This window comes from Podarcis gaigeae (genome assembly GCF_964106915.1).
Source record: "Podarcis gaigeae genome assembly, chromosome: 8".
NCBI classification, from domain to species: Eukaryota; Metazoa; Chordata; class Lepidosauria; order Squamata; family Lacertidae; genus Podarcis; species Podarcis gaigeae.
Window position 1 is genome coordinate 28,458,671 of NC_139684.1, and position 19,215 is coordinate 28,477,885.

The 19,215-nt window shown below is 46.0% G+C and overlaps 1 protein-coding gene across 7 annotated transcripts in view; it reads left to right on the forward strand.

Moving 5' to 3' along the window:
- Positions 1-4,772: 4,772 nt before the first annotated feature.
- The window catches only part of ZNF362 (zinc finger protein 362), a 29,210-nt gene continuing 14,767 nt past the window's right edge, over positions 4,773-19,215 (forward strand). Inside the window, exon 1 of one of the 7 annotated variants that reach the window (XM_083752707.1) lies at positions 4,773-5,358. Coding sequence is in view for 2 of the 7 variants with exons in the window: in XM_083752703.1 (XP_083608829.1) it covers positions 5,305-5,456 (152 nt within the window). In the remaining 5 variants the exon portion in view is untranslated. Of the gene's footprint in view, positions 5,457-5,772; positions 5,935-6,318; positions 6,986-15,993; positions 16,773-19,215 lie in introns of those variants that run through there. The other 6 variants (XM_083752709.1, XM_083752703.1, XM_083752708.1 and 3 more) reach the window with 6 other exon arrangements.

Here is a 19,215-nt window from a genome sequence, read left to right on the forward strand (position 1 = left end):
GGGGCTAAAGAGCAGATTTACCACAAAAAAACCCTCTCCAAATGAATAAATAAATAAATTTACCCTGCAGCTGAGTTGTATTTTGATGAGATGGTGGGACAATTGTTGCTTGTCAAGTCTCTCTTGAAACCAAAATGGGATTGTGTGTGGGGGGGGGGGATACCCTCTTGGACAGAAGTGGAGAAACTTGGGCACACAGGCTGAATGCGGCCCTCCAGACTTCTCTAGCTGGCCCTCAGGACTCAGGCATTACACCAGGCTTCCTCAAATTCGGCCCTCCAGATGTTTTGAGACTACAATTCCCATCATCCCCAACCACTGGTCCTGCTAGCTAGGGATCATGGGAGTTGTAGACCAAAAACATCTGGAGGGCCGAGGTTGAGGAAGCCTGCATTACACTTTGGAATTCCCTGCCTAGTGACATCAGCCAGGCCCCTCTGCGGTGTTCCTTTAGGAAATACAGAGCTCCCCCATCATCAGTGCCACCCTTGCAGTGTTGGGAGGGGCTTCAAACCAGCTGAATTTTCCTCCCAAACCTTCAGAAAGATGTGCATGTAGGGAACACAGAGAGAGAGACAGGCACACCAACGCACACAAAACAAAGATGTGATCTTACAAATCTACTTACAGACTATTATTCCGCCGGAAGATTTATTTTCTTATGCTTTGGCTCCCTCTTGTGGTTTTAAGGTACGCAGCATGTGTGTGCAGAATACAGCTGACTTGTTTGCCTATTATTATTCCACACCTTTCACAACCCTACACGCTGTCCCTATTTTGGGGGCCCTTGTCCCTGGTAGATCATGGTCCTCGTTTGGGCCTTTTTGTCCACCCCTTGTTAGAATGCTCTCCGTGAGAGCTGGTCCCATACATCAAGGTTCAGCTGCCTCCCTAAACATTTACATCTCTAAAGAAGGTACATTCTTAAACTATGGAACTCACACCCACAGGACGCATCCGGTCAGCCACTGTGAGAACAGGAGGCTGGACTAGATGGGCCCCTGGCCTGATCTAGCAAGTTCTTCTGGTGGTCTTACGTTCACCCTGTCTCTCGTGCGCAGGTGCCTATTTTCATGTGCAGGAATGAGAAATCCCCTTGCAATGCACTGTCTGCTGCTTTGTAGAATGCAGATTGCCGAGGTGTCATTCTTTTTGATAAATATTAAAATAGTTTTTCTTTTTTTCATAATCGTTGCAAAGTGAACAAATGCATATAAGATCCCTTCCCTAAGGCCCGCCCCCTCCCTCCATGCATTCAGATTTCATGCATATAGAGTCAATAGTAATATAGTCTACATGTTGGGGTGTTAAATGGTTGCAGAAGATTGTTTTTCTCATCTGAATAAATGGTTTGAGGGGCTACCATGAGCTGCTGGTGGTTTTATGGTTGCATTGTCCTTTCTAGTGTATTGAACAAACACAGGCCGTGTTTTCTCAAAACCATCCTTGACCTTTGTGGGTAAAAAAAAACCAAAAGAAAACTTTAAATTGCTTTGACAGTTTTCCATGAGGGCTCATTCCAACCAAGCATCCATTATTAAATTAGTAGCTCTTTTCCAATGCTGAGCAAGAACTTGCCCAGCTGCTTTTGAACGGCTGCTACTGGGTTATGGGACGATGACATACAGAGAGAGTCTATCCGAAATCCAAAGAACAGCTATCCTCCTCACTTTTGACTAGGCACAAGCCAGACTATTGCAGAGGGGGGATGAGGAACAAAGCACCCAGCAAAATGTTGGGACAAAGCTTTTCCAAAACCAAATGAAGGACAAAGGGAAGAGAAAACTGGCCACATCTGCATCGTTCATTTGAAACACTCTTATACCACTTTAACAGTCAAGGGGATTTATTGAGAGTTGTGGGGAAACACTTATTCACCTCACAGAGCTAGAATTCCCACCCGGACACAATTTTGGGGGTGTCCTGGTTTTTACTTATTGAAATATGGCAACCCTAGTTAAACCTCTCTGAGGAAGGAAAATGAGGTTTCTCCCAGCAACTCTCAGCACCCTTAACAAAACTACAGCTCCTAGAATTCTTTGGGGGAAGCCATGACTGGTTAAAATGCCATGGTACTGCTGTAAATATGTGATGTGGATGTGCCCCAAGGCATGATGAATTGCTGCAGTATATTTTCACCTCCTGACAATAATACTCCAGGGAACCAGCCAGCCGGCTGGCCATGCCCATTTCCCAGATACCATTCCGTCCTGCCTTCCAATTGTTTTCCTTTTCCAGCTGACAGCTAGCACTCTCTGGGTACTAAGAACGCCCAGTGCTCATTGGGCTGTTTGTGTGTGTTGATCGTTCCCTCTTGTTTCTCATGGGGGTCCATTTTAGCAGCAGCCCTATTGTTGCTTTATCACCTGAGGTTGCTGCTAGGGCGAGCTGAAGGTGTAAGAAGATGGAGACTACAGTGAGATAGACCTTGTTTCCAAACCTGAACATGGGTTTCTCCATTATGGAGAATGAGCTGATTGGTACGAAGCCAATGATCTATCCAGCGAGGCTGCTGTCGCCTGCAACTGGTCTGACTCTGAGCCTAGGGGAGAGACGGGCGGAGTGATACCACCCTTTCCCAACCTGCTCCCTTCTCGTTCTTTTGGCAGAGGTCTCTGGGATGAGCTTGTAAAGCTTGTCTGGTCACCCTCTCTCACTCCCTGTCCTGGGATTAATTTATGGCGCATTACTGTAGTCATATGGCAATTTATCAGCACAAATAAGAGTGTGCTGATGCATAATTACGGGCAGCACATCTGGCAGAGCAGAAGCACGTGCCGAGTGTCTCTGTCTCAACCAGGAGGGCAAAAAGGCTGAGTTTGCCCCAGAGAGGCTTCTGGGATGTGCTCTCTTCCACATCTGCGTGTGGGGCAAATGAAGCAGCAATCTTCCTCGGTGAGGTAGCAGCAGCAGCAGCAGCAGCAGCAGCAGCTAAGAACTGAAGTTCTGGGTTCAAAACTTGGCCCAGCTCCAAACTGATTAGGGAAGCCTTAATGTAAGAACCAGGGTTAGTCAACTCTGGGGCTGATGAGAGCTGGAGCCCAATACATTGATCTCTCGTCGACTACATGGGGATGATAATGCAGGGTTGCTGAGAAGGTAGAGCATGAATTGGGTGCCTGTTCAAGGTGGTGGCATTCTTTGAGCTCTCTTATTATTTGCTTGCTTGCCTGCTTATGTCTTGTCTTTCCTGTAAGGAGCTCAAGGTACTCAACAACCCTGTGCAGTAGGTTAGGCTGACAGGCAGTGATTGTCCCAGGGTCACCCGGTGAACTTCATTGCTGAGTAGGGATTCGAACCCTCGTCTCCCAGGTCCTAGTCTGATACTCTAACCACTGCACCACCATCTAATAATTAAATGGGCCAGTCCTCATCGGGTGTCCCCCAGCCCACCCAATTCCACATCTGTACCCAGAGAGGTGAGAGGATCCCACTCACAAAAGCCATTTTGAAATGACCCATACAAAGCAGGAAGAGGTGAAATACAGCTGGTGGAAATTGTGTATAATCCCAATTTGGTGTCCCCCAGGTCTTGGACTAAATCGCCTATCATCCTTGTCCATTGGCCATGCTGGCTGAGGCTGATAGGAGCTGGAGTTTTAACAAAAGGGCCTTGTTAGTGGTGGCTCCCTCTCTATGGAATGGTCTTCCCAACAGGGGCATAGCATGGGGGGCAAGAGGGGACGTATTATTTCCAAAATTAACAATTTTATTCTTAAGTCTCAGCAAGAACATCTGGCAGAAAAAAATGGAATTATTTGGGAAGGCTGGGGTTGTTTTAAATTGTTCTTAAGTGTTATATGTTAATTTATATTTTGTATTTCTGTTTTTTTGGTTGTTGTTTTTTGGTAAGGCCAATTAAATATTCTACATTTTTTTTTAAATGTGTTTGTGGGACGGGGTTACTGTTTTGTTGCTTTTGCTTTAACTATTTACTGTTTTTTTACTTTGTATTTTTATTCCTGTGAAGCAACCTGAGATCTTATGAATCAAAGGAGGTACGTAAATCTAGACGACAACAACATTCATCCGGGGGAGGCACACTTACAGAGCAAAGTGCTCTTTAGGGGACAGTGGAGCCAGACACCCTGTGGAGCTGCAGATGACACCCATCACATGACTTGGTCCTGAGTTCAGGATTTACCTCCCATCTACCGCAGGTGGGGGGGGCAGCAAATCCAGAGTAGCAGCCTGGCTAGACAAGCAGTAGCCTTTGTATATTATTATTATTATACTTCTAAGTCACTTTAGAAACAAAAAACAAAAGCAACTCAAAGCTGTGATTCCTGCATTTGCAGTGGGTTGGACTAGATGACCCCTGGGGACTCCTTTCAACTCTACAGTTCCGTACTGATTTTGCGGTGGTGCTTGCTCCCAGATAAAGAGGGATTCCTGAATTAACCAGCACACCCTGTACAGTATTTTATTTTCCCCCTGCGAGGGAGGTGCCTATGAATTTATATTGGAAATTCAAAGTTGCCTAGGGCAACTTTGGGGCTGGGGGTTGTGTTGGGGGGGGGGAGATTATAAAGAATCTGCTTTTTAAATAAAATAAAAATCACTGGGTGGAGGAAACAGGCTCGTAAGCCAGCCCATCTCTTGTTCTGTGCCTAGCAAGCAATGTCTGGGCACATTCTGTAGCCAGCCAAACCCACAAGACACCCCCCTCCGCCACCCACCAAACCCCCCTCTGCACCCCACCCCAATGTTTTCTTTTCCAAAACTCCCTCCCCCATTTCCCTCGCCTGGGCTGGATCTGCCCCTTTTGGAAACTCTCTCGCAAGAATCTTTTCGCACACAACTACCAAGGAAGAAAGAAAAAAAAAGATTGCAGGGAAAAGGAGAGAAAAAGAGAACACGATCAAAAAGAATAGGGAGGTTTTCTGTTTTTTTAAAAAATGCTTTTTTAAAGAAAACTTGCTTTATTTTTGGAGGCGGAAGGAAGAATCGGTCGCAAGAGGAAAAGCCCTTCTGCTGCTCGCTCGGACCTCATAGAAAGCAACCCTCCGGCTGGCTGGCTTGGGTTGTTGCAAAAACCAGAAGTGAACTCTTGGCCGACCCGGAAGATTTGAACTGAGCTTTATAAGCACTCGGCGGGGAGCGGGGGGGGAGGGAAAAAAAACCCCAAGCTATAGAGACTGAACTTCCCAAGATCGCCCTGGTAGGGAGTGTTCTTTTTTTTTTTTTTTTGAGGGGGGGAGTGTTGGAAAAAATACCCCACTCCTTTTTGCCCCCCCTCCTGATAAGACTTGAGTGGCTCTATTATTACCCGTCTTTATCTCTAGATATCTATACTGTTGCCTCATGTCTATTTGCATTAAAAGCGCCCCACGTTTGCCAAAACCTCTGCAATCGAAGGTGTGTATTCTTCCGATTACTGTGTTCTGTTATTATGGAAGAAAGGGCAGAGAGGCGGACGCGCTCTCCCAGGCCAGCTCCAAGCAAGGATTGGCGAGGTTGGAGGGTGCTGGGGTTAAACTTGTGGAGGTTTGGGGGGGGGGGGGAGAGAGAAGGGAATAGATTGCAAATGTTGCAGCTCAGTAGCAACGCTGCATGCTTTTTTCCTCTCCTTCCTTGGCTTTCTGCAAAATGCATGTCAGTTTCAGGCTAAGATTGCAAGGGGGGGAGAGAATTGGGGGGGGGAGAGGTTGCGTTTGCAAATTCGATGCGCGCATTTCCAGCAGGTCTGCACCGGAGATCGTGCGGGGGGGGCACTGTCTTCCCGGTGTGTGTCCCCCCCCCTTTCCCCGGTCGTCTCCTCCTCCTCCTCATTCCGCCGCCCCCCCCCCCGACGTAACTAAAGGTTGGGCGGGTGGAGATGGAGGAGGAGGAGGCGAGGAAGAGGAAGCGAAACGGGGGTGCCCATTTTCTTCCTTTGCAGACGGATCTCTGGCTTGGGTTGCAATTTGCAAGCGGAGCATGTGTATTGGTATAGGAAGTGTCTTTTTTTTTTAAAATAAATAAAAGCCGGGCTATTCAAAAGAGGGAAAGATTATTAAGAATAATACGTTAAAAAAAATAAAACAAAACACCCCTTTTGGTGCAAAAAGACCTCCAGCCAACAATGATTTAATGCAAATAAAGGCGAGGGCAAAAAAGGAGCTTAATTTCTTTTTTCCTCCCGTTTTTTTCCCCCTCCGACTTTCTAGTTTTGCGGCTGCCTGAAATTTTTTTTTTCCCTCCTCTCTTCTTCCCCTCTCGGAGTCCAGGCGAAGCTTCCGATTTCTCCCTTTTTTGCAGATCTGCAGAATATGGCGTCCCCGTTTCTGTTTTAAAAATAAGCGAGGCTGCCATTTTTGTTTCCCCTTTTGTCTGCAAATTTTAATAATAATAATAAAAAAACTGTCTTGAGAGTGTTGGAGAGGCAGCCCAGGGGGGAACCGGGGGCACCTGAAAAGGGGTGTTTTGCTTTGTTCTGGGGTTTTATGCTTTTTGGGGAGGGGGGTTGGCGTTGTTGCAATCTTGCTTGGCTTTTGTGTGTGTGAGTCTGGGATGTTGCACTGTTGTTTTTGCTTCTTGCACTGTGAATTGCGTGTCGATTGCACTTTTATTTAAGGGGAGGGGGGGAAAGGAAATGGCTGTTTGTTTATTTTTTTAGATCTGAAGTTAACTTATGCGAAAGTTGGCTATGAAAATATTGCATAAAAAGGACACCCCCTCTCTCCCAAGTGACTCGGAGTTGTACAGTTTTCTTTCCTTTTCCCCCCTTTTGGAATATTTAAGGAGTGGGGGTCGGTTGTAACTGAATTTGTTGGTTCTTTTTTTTTCTACATGCCTTTTCTTTTAATGGGGTATTGTGCTCGCTTTCTTAAAACAGCTTTTGCAAATGCCACGTTTGCTGAGGAATAGTTTGGAAATTAGCTGTTAGAATTGGAATGTGGTATTTTCTCCTGGTGTGGAATCTGCAGCTTAAAAAAAAAATGTTGGAGATCCTGTCTCTCTCTCCCCACCCCCCTACCCCACTTTTGCAGTTCGGTAGAGAAAGGTCTGTACAGTTTCAGAGAAACGTAAGCTTTTATATGTGTGTGCGTATATTTATATTTCATGTCTCCATGTGCATTTGTCTCCCCGTATATGTGGTGTTTGGTCTAGACTTAAATTTTAAGATGTTTGGTGGCTGAATCTTGTGTGAGCTCATTTGCCATTGGACTTAAAAAAGAAGAAGCAATGTGTCCTAAGACAAGCATGGATTTATTTTTGGACGGTAGTGGGGAGGTGGCGACAGTGGTTGGGAAATGTGCTGGTTTTAAAAATTTTATTTATTGCTCCTCCAGTGGAATGGTGCCCTGTGCATGGATCTGTGAGGCATAACTCCACGTCCTTTTGTTCAGTTATAATTTTTGCAGTTTGCCTTATGGAGACTTTCTGCCCAAAATACCACAATTTGACCCACCCCCCCAAATGCCGGCTTGGGAAAGGTTGGATTGGGTGGCTGTTCTTGAAGCAGGCCGGCAGAGGCCTTAGAAGAGGTAGAGACGTTCTCGAGAGGCGGCACACAAGTTTTTGAGCCTTCCTGGGGCTGAGCTGGGCTGGACATTGCTGAGAGAGGGGTTCAGACAGCCCTGGTGTGTGCATGTAGTTTATCCATTTGGCATCTTAAGACATTGGTTGCTTTTCTCGTTGGCAGAGAATAGGAACTTAGAAGGTCAGGTAAGACTCGGTGATAGAAATGATGTGGTTTTGGCTCTTCTTCAAGCAAGGCCGACTAATGTTGGTGTATGAGTTTGCAAGCTTTTGGATCATACAGAGCTCTTCTCAATAATACCGGACTCCTTACCCCAAGAGGAATTGGCTTGGTATTTCCTGTTCTGTGTTAATTTGGCTGATCATTCATGTTACTGTTGTGTTTTGGGAAAGGGGGCTCCATCTCTGAGAACTGGGCCCTCCTTCATGTTTAGGAGCTGCGGTTTCAGACCATGTATTCATGAACAAATACAGACCTGATGCTTAAAGTTATGTGATTATGGGGAGAAGCCAAAAGAATACCCCAATAATTCCCAAAGTGTCTATTGCAGGAGAACCGGTAATGTGCTGCTAAGAATGAGAATCTCCAGGGAGGAGGTTGCTCGTTGTGTCTCTGCATTATTTACAACTCAGGTCTTGCTTCCTGGGGATGGGCAACTCTACAAAGTCTCATAATTTGGTGTGATGGGATCATTCCCAGTGTAGACTGGAAACCAAAATCACCAACACTCTAAAGGAGGCTGGCTGTTGCATCTCTGCATTGGTAACCACCTCAGGCTTCCAGTGAGGAGTTGCATCCCAAACAGTGACTCATGCAGAAGCACAGAAGTAGACTCCTGGGTTCGTAATTCTTAGAAAAACTGGTTTTGGGGTGCGGGAAGAATGAGGGCCTTATGTATCAAACAATGCGTTCGTGAACAAATTGGGCCTAATCCTGGTCGTGGATATATTTGTAGGGGAATGAATGAAGGACCTGATGTTCAGTGCAACAGTTAATTTTTCCACCCTTTACCAGTATAACACTGGTAGAAAAGCCAAGAAATGTTTGGTTTGCATGCTGTGTGCTTGCTGTTATTTCTCTTGTTCCCAACTTGACCCAGATGGGCTTCCTTATGGAGACACCCCCCCCCCAATTCTCTTTTCCCTCAAAAAAATGGTCCACGGGGCCAAACACACCCTCTCCCCTCCACAGAGTGACCAGCAACCAAGGCTTCGATGGAGCCTTTTGTCTTGCCTCTTGCTGGAAGATTCTGTGGGAAAGGGCACTTGGTTCCCCTCCTCCAGCAGAGAGGCCTTGGCAAAGCGACTTATTTTGAGGGAAATGCTTCTTGTGGGTTCCCCTTCCTGGTGGGAGATGCTTAGGATGGTTGATGGTGTGAACTAAAACAGCCAGTCGATGAGGGCAAATGGAGTAAACGGCAGCACATTGCCACGCTGAATACGGCCATTAAACCGAACTTACGGGAGACAGGCAGATAGATAAATGGCTTATGGGAAAGGGCGACTGGGTTGCACATGAGGGCAAGAGGTTCTTGCTCCTAGCTGAGGAAACAGTTCCGGCATCATGCTTGTACAGGATGGTTGTTGTTGACCAAGCGCATGTGGGCCAGCCGGAGAAGTTTGTTCCTTCCATTTAAACATAAGGACATGAGGAGAGCTCTAGTGGATCAGGCCACTAGAGCAACCAGTGTTCGAAATTAGCCAGGCGCGTTTTGCTTCAGGCGCAGGTCCAGTTGCGACTATGTGGAGATTTCGGGGGGGGGGGGCAGGTTGGTGACTGAGGAAAGCAAAAGGTCACTTAGAGAAGGATCTGAAATGTTTTCCTTGCAGCTTGGATTTGTTTTACTCTGCATTGCTTGATTTGAATGTGTTTTTGAGAGTTGTTCGTTAAAATATAAAGCAATATAGAAATGAAATTAATAATAATAATTATAACAACAACCGCAAACATCAATGGAGAAAAATGGTGCCTGAACATTCTGTTGTGATGACCGTAACCTAGGTTTAAGGTGTGTTTTGGCGATTAGATAATATATCTTGAGTTTCTAAAGCTGCATGTGACAGTTGCATGGTTCCCTTGCTGCTCATACAAGGTGGATCAACAGATGATCTCCCTTTGATCATATATTTAGTGGAGCAGGAATAGTGGGAAGAACTTAACTCTGGGCTTTCTTTTTTTTTCTCAGAGCGCTGGTGTCTGCTGGAGTGCCAGGGTTAACAGAGGAACCCTCCTGGTTCTGGCAAATGGATGAGATGATAATGAGGCTTTCAAATTTTACTACTGATTAGTATAGACCAGTCTGTGCCAGCCTTTGAAAAATCTGGGGCCACAGTGCCCATCATCCCTGACCATTTGGCCTTGCTGGCTGACGGTGGCAAGAATTCAACAATATATGGTGGGCAGCAAATCGGAGGAGGCTGGTGTAGAGGGGGTTGAAGAATAAGGAAAATAATGGAGGAGATACTCAAAAGGTAGAACATCTGCTTTTTATGCAGAAGCCCCTGGGTTCAGTCCCCAAATGGCATCCCTAGGTAGGGCTGTGATTGCCGCCTTCCTCAAATCCTGGAGAGCCACTGGAATTCGGTGTAGACTCTGGGCCAAGTGAACCAGTTGTCTGGCTCCGTATATACGCCGGTTCCCATGCTCCTAATTCATGGTTGCAGTTTAAATGGCAAGACCTTGGAAGATGGTTTGCATTTCTGTTTAGAAGTTAAAGGCTGCATGTTTAGCCTGGAGAAGAGAAGACCGACAGGTGATATGATGGTCATCTTCAAATCTCTGAAGGGCTATCACATCGAAAATGGAGCAGTATTGTTTTCTGCTGCTCCAGAGGGTGGGAACCAAACCAGTGGATTCAAATGACGAGAAAGGAGATTCTGACTAAACATGAGGAAGAACTTTCTGGTGTGTTCAACAGCAGAACAGACTCCCTTGGAAAGTGGTGGACTCACCTTCATTTGAAGTTCTTAAGCCAAAGTTGGGTGACCTTCAGTCAGGGATTCTTCAGCTGTGATTCCTGCATTGTACGGGGTTGGCCTAGATGACACTTGTGGTTTCTTCCAGCGATGCAGTTCCAACTTCTGGTGGGCTTGTGCTCAAATGTGTCCTCCTACAAGTTAGAGCAACGTGGTCAGAAGTGAGCTCCTCTGAGTTCACAGAAGTTTCTCAGGTAACTCTGTGTAGCATTGCAATTGTGCTGCCTGGCTGATCAAGGTTGTGATCCCAGGTCCACATCTGTTCACCCACCTTGCTGCAGCCAAATTCCAACAGGCTCACCTGTCACCCATCTAATATTCTATGTCGCAGATCCACACAGCTGTCTGCGTTGATACACTCTCCTTGGGAGCGTAGCTATGGGCTGGTTTCAAAATGAACCACTTTGTTGCTTTTTGTGAAGTTTGAAGCTTGAGCCCCACTCCCAATATATAGAGATAATATTGTGATGATGATGCTTAGAAGGGTTTGCAGCGTACTGGAGTTTTAGGTACATGAATGCCCTGTAAGGCTGGCTGGTATTATCCTCTCTGTATTGCAGTTGGGGCTGAGGCTTAGATGTTGGCTTGCTGTAGGCTGCCTCTTCTGCGGCTCACTGGCTATTGCTGGCTGGGACTGATTGGAGTTGGGGGTCCAGGGAGGCACATGCAGAGGGCATTCAGGCTCCCTATCCCTGGTGTACAGATTCAAAAGCAGCTAATTCTCAGTTGTAGAATTAAGGAGCAGGATTGGGAGCAGTTAAGAAGCTTAAGGACAACCTCTTTCCATATGAACCAAACCAGGTCTTGAACCCTCTTTCGTGTGGCTCTTCCATGGGAGATCAGGGAGTGGCAACACGAGAAGGGGCCTTTTCAGTGGTGGCTCCTCGTTTGAGGAATACTCTCCCTGGGGAGGCTCTTGTTACATATCTTTAGGCATCAGGCAAAAAATTTCCTCTTCTCTGGCCTTTTAGAGTGTAGGAGAATGTTTTTAAATGTATTTTTAATGTATTAGTTTAATTAATTGGTTTGTTTGTTTGTTTTGGTTTTAATGTATCTGTGGGGTTTTGTTTGTTTGTTTATTTATTTGGTTGGAAGTTGCTTTGAGTTGCCTTTGGCAACTCAATTTAATAAATAAATAATCAACTCAATTCAATTAATAAATAATAAACAAACAGTAAATTAATAAACAAACAATAAATGAATAACAATAATTGCAGGGTCATATTTCCAGCTCAAACGTTTAGTTAGCTGCAAGTTATTCTGGCATAAATCATACAGACCAGGGAAGAATAGTTAAATGTTGCTAGTCTCTAGTATTTGATATTCAGCTACTCAATTTTTTTTTAGAAAAACCTCAAAGCAGTTAACAGAAAAGATGAAAGAATAAAATTATTACTTAAAAAAAACTGATAGTAATAATTGAAGATATTCAAAAAGTTGAAATAACAAGACTAAAAGCAGATTTAAGACTCGCATCAACTTTCTCAACATCTGAGTTAAGCACCCATCTCCCACTCAGTAAATCTTGCCCACCCATGCATTAAAATTTGGGGGAGATATAAGTTTGGGAACCCTGTTGTTTCCCTGCTAATGGGTAGTTTCTCTTAAAATGTTGGGTTTGGGGCTACAAGTGGCCCACTGTGCAGTTTCTGGTAGGGTCTGAGGCCTTCCTGGAAAGCATGGGTCCTATTGGGATTTTCCTGGCACGTGCTGAAGAGGCAAGCTGTTTTTCAGGGTTCGTTTCAAGACTTGGAATGAAAAGAAACTGGGCTCTTCAGCGCTTCATGTGGCAAAGTGACATTTTAATTGGAAGGATGAAGAAATCGATGGGGTGACATGAGGATATTTGGGGTGCCATATAGTAGGAAGGAAAAAAGAGGGGGCCTTTCACATCTCGTCTATAATGACCATAAGTCATTGTTCAAGCAAACCAAATATTTTTAGGACCCATCTTAGTTTTATGGTTGCAAGTTATTTTGTGGTTGTGGTTTAACAATCAATTCTTCCCAGGAAACTCCAGGAATTGTTCAAAGTGGGCTCTTCATGCTTTAAAGGAATGGTGTGGATGTGACCTAAAGTTCCCCGATTGCAGTGGGCCTACTCTGAGTTATGGCATCACCCAAAGTGCTTTGTACCCAGAGCAGATTGAGTTTATTTAGACACCTGGCAGAAAAATCCCAGAAATCCTGTCTCTGGCAGCAATTAATTAATCAAAGGGCTAACTACTTGACATCCCAGCCAATTTGCCTGAGGCGGCCACCTCAGCAGCCTGACACAGAGGTGGAGAGCCTGTGAGGGCTTCTCCCAAATGTGGTAGGCCTCCAGCTGCCATCAGCCCCAGAAAGCAGGACCAACTGCTGGAGGTGGTGGGAGCTGGAGTGTTTCCGGTTCCTCATCTTTGGCCTAGGGTGAGTTAACAGACGGAGTGGTTGCTTGGCAACCAATTGATGGGCTTCCCTATCAAGCCCAAGTCACTGGAAGGGTTCAGGAGAGAGCACAGGAAGTCTCTAGGAAACAGCCCACAGGCTGCCTTTTGGTATTCCCTGTGAACATACATTTTGCCACCTAGTGCCTCAGCAGCTATTTTTACGCCAGGCTCGCCCACCTGTTCCTCAGCAGGGTAAACTGAGGTGGTTTGTGGGCCTTTTAGAGTAATGCTGCCTAATTCTGGTGCATCAGATAGACTGCTCCTGCTGGAAGCTTACAGTCACCATGGAAAGTAGCCATTGACAGCTCCCCCCCCCCTTAATTTCTCCGAAACCTACCTCCACGCCTTTGAAGCCGCCTAAATTAGTGATGCAGCTCAGGCAGCAAATGCCATTGTTTAACTACTTGATTTGTTCGCTGGGAACTGCAAGGTTGGACTTTTGCAATGCTGTCTGCTTGGCTCGGAAGCTGCAGCCAGGGCAAAAATCAGCAGGTAGGTTGTTAAGCAAGCCAGCTTGCCAGAGACGTGTCACACCAGTTCTAAAGGAGTTTCACCTGGCTGCCAATATGCCACCCAACTCAAGGTGTGTGTGCTAAAATTTAAAGTCCAGTGCAGCTTAGAATACGGATGCTTGCTTTATTTATTTGCATCTATTTATTTTTAAATATATGTTCCTTCTCTGGGGGAAGACCACCTGAAGCATCGCATCACAATAAAGACAAGTAAAAAGAAAAATTAGCGTGACTGAAACCAGGAAGGAAACCTAAGAATAAAACAGAAGGAAAATAAGAACAGACTCAGAACACAAATAGCACCACCATATTCCAGCCTCCAACCAGTCAGTGGGACAGAATATTATTCAGGGGAAAGCCAATGAAGGAATTTCTAAAAAGCTTGGAGAGTAGCCTCCCATTACAGCTCTACTGGGAGGGAGTTACAAAGGTGCAGCCTCAGATGCGGTGGAAGCTGTGTGTGGCCTCCCTGAGAAGCCGGTTCCGCAGCTGTGGTGCCACCACCAAGAGAGCTCTGCTTGAACCCCACCTGGTTTTAAATCATGCAAAGCGGGGACACCAGCAGATCTCAAATAATAGGAAGATGCTGATGGATAGAGACATTACTACAGGCAGATTGGATCTGTGCCAACATCTGGAACTGGAGGCAGCTGTGCCGTTTGAGACCTTAAAAATTACTTTCCCACTTGCCCAGACCTATCTATCTCAGTGATTTGTAGCTAGAAGGAAAAGACCTGCTGGCTAGTTGAACGTTCCAGATGTTGCATTAGGTTCTAGGGGGCTCCTTGTGGACTAGGATGATATGGCGCTGGTAAAGTAAAGCTTTGCTTCTGCTGGAAGAGAGGGGAAACCTTTCTACCCTTAGAAAGAATTTGCTTTTCAGGGTTTACGATTCAGCAGTTTCCTAACCTTGACAAACTCATCAAATTGGTGAAAATAGATTCATGCAACTTCAGATCTCGAATGGTAGATTTTCTTGTGTTTGCATTATGCTCATTCTCTCTTTTGAGGTGTATATTCAATATAATTTTAAGAAGAAAGGAAAGGAGATAGTAGAAATCAGTTTTTGTAAGCTTCCTCTGCATGGAGCCGATTGTTACCAGGCCAGTGGCTATTTGCATGCCTGATGCAGTACAAGTGATCCAGAAGCAGAGTCCAGAATCTGGGCTTCACTATCTCAGGACTGTAGCCCTGTGTGTTTTTCCCCCTCCTTGAATGTTCAGGGTTCGTTTTCATTAGTAACAACCCTACTAGCCATAAAGGCTATGCTGTGCATTCACAGTCGGAGGCAGCATGCCTCTGAACACCAGTTTCTAGAAATCACAGATGGACAGAGTGCTGTTTCACTCGTGTCCAGCTTCCCAATGGGCCATCTGTAAGAACAGGATGCTGGACTAGATGGGCCATTGGCCTGATTGAGCAGGCTCACAGAAATACAGGAGGGAAGAGCGTCTTGTGCTTGGGTCTAGCTTGCAGGTTTCCTGTTGGCTAGACTTGTGTGCAACTGCAACACCTGTTTGTTGCAGAAAAATTGCGGACATGTTTTGAGGATGCACATTCTCTGTTGCGCTGGCTTTGGCATTATCCAAACTTAAGAAGAGCCTGCTGGATCAGGCCAATCCCTATCCACTCTCTCCATGCCACATTTAATTTTATAAATGTGTATTATTATTATTATTATTATTATTATTATTATTATTTAATTCCCCGCCTATGTGACTGGGTTTCCCCAGCCAATCTGGGCAGCATCCAACAGAACACTAAAATACAATATCGTGCTGCCTCTCACTCGCCTTTTCTGTAACCTAAAAAGTCCCAAGTGCTACAGCATTTCTTCATGGGGGAGTCGCTCCATCTCCCTTTGATGGTTTTGGTTACCCTATTCTTACACTATATGGGGGGGGGGGGCTCTGAGACCCCATTGGCTGCCTGATGAATACACATGATATAGCACGCTGGAACGTGGGAGAGACAGTGATAGTCCTACTCAGAGTAGACACGCTGAAATGAATGGACATTCCTGCCCTAGGTTCATTGATTTCTGTGGGTGTATTCTAAGTAGGATTTGGTTGGATACAGCCCAGGGCTGCCATTCACAGCTAAGTTTGGCAGCATTTGTAGTTCCAGGCCAAGGCTCAATCACTAGAGATTGGCTCCCTTTTACAAGAGAGGTGACAGGAGAGCTTAATTTGTTACTTAATCCTTTTAGAAGCGCCACCCCCCACACCGTTTTTCCTCTCCAGTTGCTTTCCAATCTTGTGCTTAGTCTTTTAAATTTTTGAGCAATAATTTTTTCTGATGCCCTGTCATTCCAGGTGCCAGCTCCAAGTTTTATTTATATACAGTGGTACCTCTGGTTACATACTTAATTCATTCCGGAGGTCCGTTCTTAACCTGAAACTGTTCTTAACCTGAAGCACCACTTTAGCTAATGGGGCCTCTCCTGCTGTTGCGCTGCTGCTGCACGATTTTTGTTCTCATCCTGAAATGTATGTAACCCGAGGTACCACTGTATTGCGTTTATATCTCACTGTTTCTCTCAGAAGCTTGAAGTGGCATACACAGTTCTCCCTCCCCCACAAAAAAATATCTGTGTCTTTATCACAACAACCCTGTGAGGTAACTTGGGCTGAGAGACAGTGACAGGACTCCAAGTTGAGCTTCATGGCTGAGTGGGGGAATTTGAACCCTGCTCTGTCCCAGGTCTTAGTCCGTCACTCAGACCTCTAACCACTACACCACATTGCCTCTCTAACTGGCACTACCCAACACTGGGCTCCTTCGCCATTCATTTTTCCTCATCAGTTCTATACGCACAAGCCCTATTTTGAATCAAGTCTTTTCCTGCAGTCAAAACACCTCAGTTGCAAAATCAGAGAAAGGTGGTGCAAATAGCCCGTACTGAGTGGTCCCAACTGGCATTTCCCTCCACGATTTGCTGCTCCCCAGGGCTTGAGAGGTAGACTTCCTCTGGACTTGGAGGTTCCATTGAGCTATGTGGGGCTTACAGGACCAGCCGCAGCTCAAAAGCTCAGCTTGGTTCTCTCTCTCTCCGGGGTTTGGTCAGTGTTTGCCAGGGCATCCCTTCCCATCAGCGAACCTGCCATTTCTGCGTGGGGGAAAAACAAAACATCTTATTTATTTCTCTTTATTTCAGCAAGGCGAGACAGAGGGGGCCTCAAAAGCAGAGCAGTCCCACATGGGGCCCTAGCTTGTTTTAACAACAGTTGGGTAGGAGCTGGCGAAGGCCTGTGAAACCCCCAGGCCAGCCCTGGGCACTGGTGCTCGTACCTGCCTGCACCAGCGGGGGACCGTCTGCCGCCCGCCAGCCTGGAGCACCATCTTCACGTCTCCTCGGGCAGCTGCGGCCACCGGGCTTCCGAGGCCAGCCTGTGAGTACGAACCACGGCGCTGCTAATGTCTTCCCTTTTTGCAGGGCTGCAGCGGGGCCCTGCCCTGCCCTGGCTGCGTGAACCTTGAAAACGACTCCTCTCCCTGGTATAACAGCCCCCCCCCCCAAGCAGTCCTTCCTCTCAGTCCAGCCCATGGGCCAAATGTGGCCCTCCACACCTCTTGATCTGCCTCCCCCAGGACTCTCCCTGTGCCCTGCTTCATGCCCTTCCAACGTGCTTTTGCCTGGCAGGGACTCTGCTAACGGCCTCTGTGCTTGCCTGGACAGAGAGATGGGCTACGAAGAAACTTGCAGCTTTTTGCATGGCTAAAATGTAAGCATTGCACGTGTTCTGTGGCCTGCTTTTGCCTCTTCCCACCCTGGCCTTTAGCCCCTGGCCTTGTGGGCCGAAAATACCTTCCTTAGTCCTGGCAGATATGCTGTTGCATTGCCAACTGAGACCAGGAGCTCACTTGTCCAGCATTTCCGCTACCCTGCAGATCTTTTGGGTCTGCAGCTCCCATTGTTCCTCACTGGTGGCCACACTGACAAGGGGCTGATGGGAGCTGGGGTGCAGGACACCTGAAGGGGGAACCGAGATTGGGAATCCATCGGGATTCTGTTTCCCGTGGTGGCAAAGCGAGGTGCCTTTCTGGGAGATCTCAAGCAGAGTAGGAAGGGGGTGGTCTCTCCCCAAAGTATCTTGGTATTCGAGAGGTATAACTGCATTGGAATGTAGAACATAGGAAGATGTCTTATGTGGAAGTCAGATCACTGGTCCATCCTAGCTCAGTATGGTCCACACTGACTTGGCAAGTAGCTCTCCAAGGTGTCAGGCAGGGGCATTCTCATACCTTAACTGGAGATGCTCTTGGGGACGTGACCTGGGGCCCTTTGCAGATGTTCCACCATTGATCTACTGCCCTTCCTCTAAATCGACATTTCCGCAAATTAGAGGTTATGTGCAGTTATTGCGGCTAGTAGATGTAAGCATGGAAGATTAGAACCTGGGTGAGTGGCAATCTCGTCCCCAGTTTGAGCCCTCCCACTTTTTAAAAATAAATAAATTAAATTGTGGATTATTTTCCCAGTTGTTCTCACTTATTGAAATTCAACAATACTACCCACCTTGCACAGAAGCACCAAATGTCTCTTGAATTACATTTCACTTATAGGTCATTTCCATTTTTTAAACAAAGGTATCATTCCACAAGTTGCCGTGTGTCCTCGGAGGCCTGTAACCACGTTTTATCGACATTGCATATAAAATAAAAGCATGCAAGGTTTATTGAAAAGTAGTGGCTTCCCCACCTGATCGACTCTTTCAGACATAGATTGCCGGTTTGTCCATCAGTATTAAGCCTTAGAGTTGGGAGGTCAAGATCTCAAACAGGTCTGTGTTCAGTCTCCCACTACATGGCAGTAAAAAAATTGGATTAATATAGTAGATCTGGGGTTGCCAATACCAGGGATTGAACTTGAGGGCTCTTGTATGCAATGCAGGTGCTCTAAGCGTGGAGCACGCATTGCTTTGCATTTGTGAAGTCACTCTCAGAGCTTTTGGGGGCTGAAGAGATGGACAGAAATGATTTAAGTAAATGATCAGTAATAAAATTGTCGTACGGACACTTTTCATTTTTGGAGCGGGAAACTCCCAAACTCAGTGCTGAATTCCTTTGCCCTGATAAAAAAAAATTCTGCAGCACAAAGTGGGTGAGAGCAATCAGCCCTATGAGAGCAGGAGGGGCATAGTAGCTGCCCAAGGGTGCTGGGCTTTGGTGCCAGGCCTGGTCATAGTGCCTGAGGTAAAATGGGTTTGTCTTGCGTCTTTCTTTATGTGTGTATATATCTGCTGACTGTAAGGCCCCTTGGCTGTAAGGGTCCTCGAGGCAGGACTTAACCAGATGATGGCTAGGTCTTGCTTGCTTCTGGTCAGAGGATGCTGTAGATCTTCCCCCCGCTCCCTGCCCCCATCTCGCTCCATAGGTCTGCCAGTTCACATGCTATCTACCCCCTAAATTAGGCTACTGAAAAATGGTGGGTTTGGTGTAGAAGGTGAAACTTTCTTGAAAGGTTTTGAACTGGAAAAATATTTCCGGAAATGCTTTTTATGCGAATGACAGTAACTTGCATTGGATTATTGTTATTATTCTTTCCATTTTGCTGTAGAGAATTTGGAATTGGAAAGTTTTCCTGTGCAAATATTTCTTATTTATTTATTTTGCCTTGGATAGAATAGTAGAATCCATAGATAACTTTGCAGCGGAAATGTTTTGATGCCCAGCCTTAGGCAGTGATTGAATTTAGCAGGTCTGGTTTGCTTGTGTTTAGTAAACAAAGCTAAATGTGTTGAAACCGACATGCTTGTCTAATATTATATTTGCAATTGTTCCTAACTGAGCTTAGAAATTGGAATTTTAATGTAAACAGCTTAGAAGTTTTGA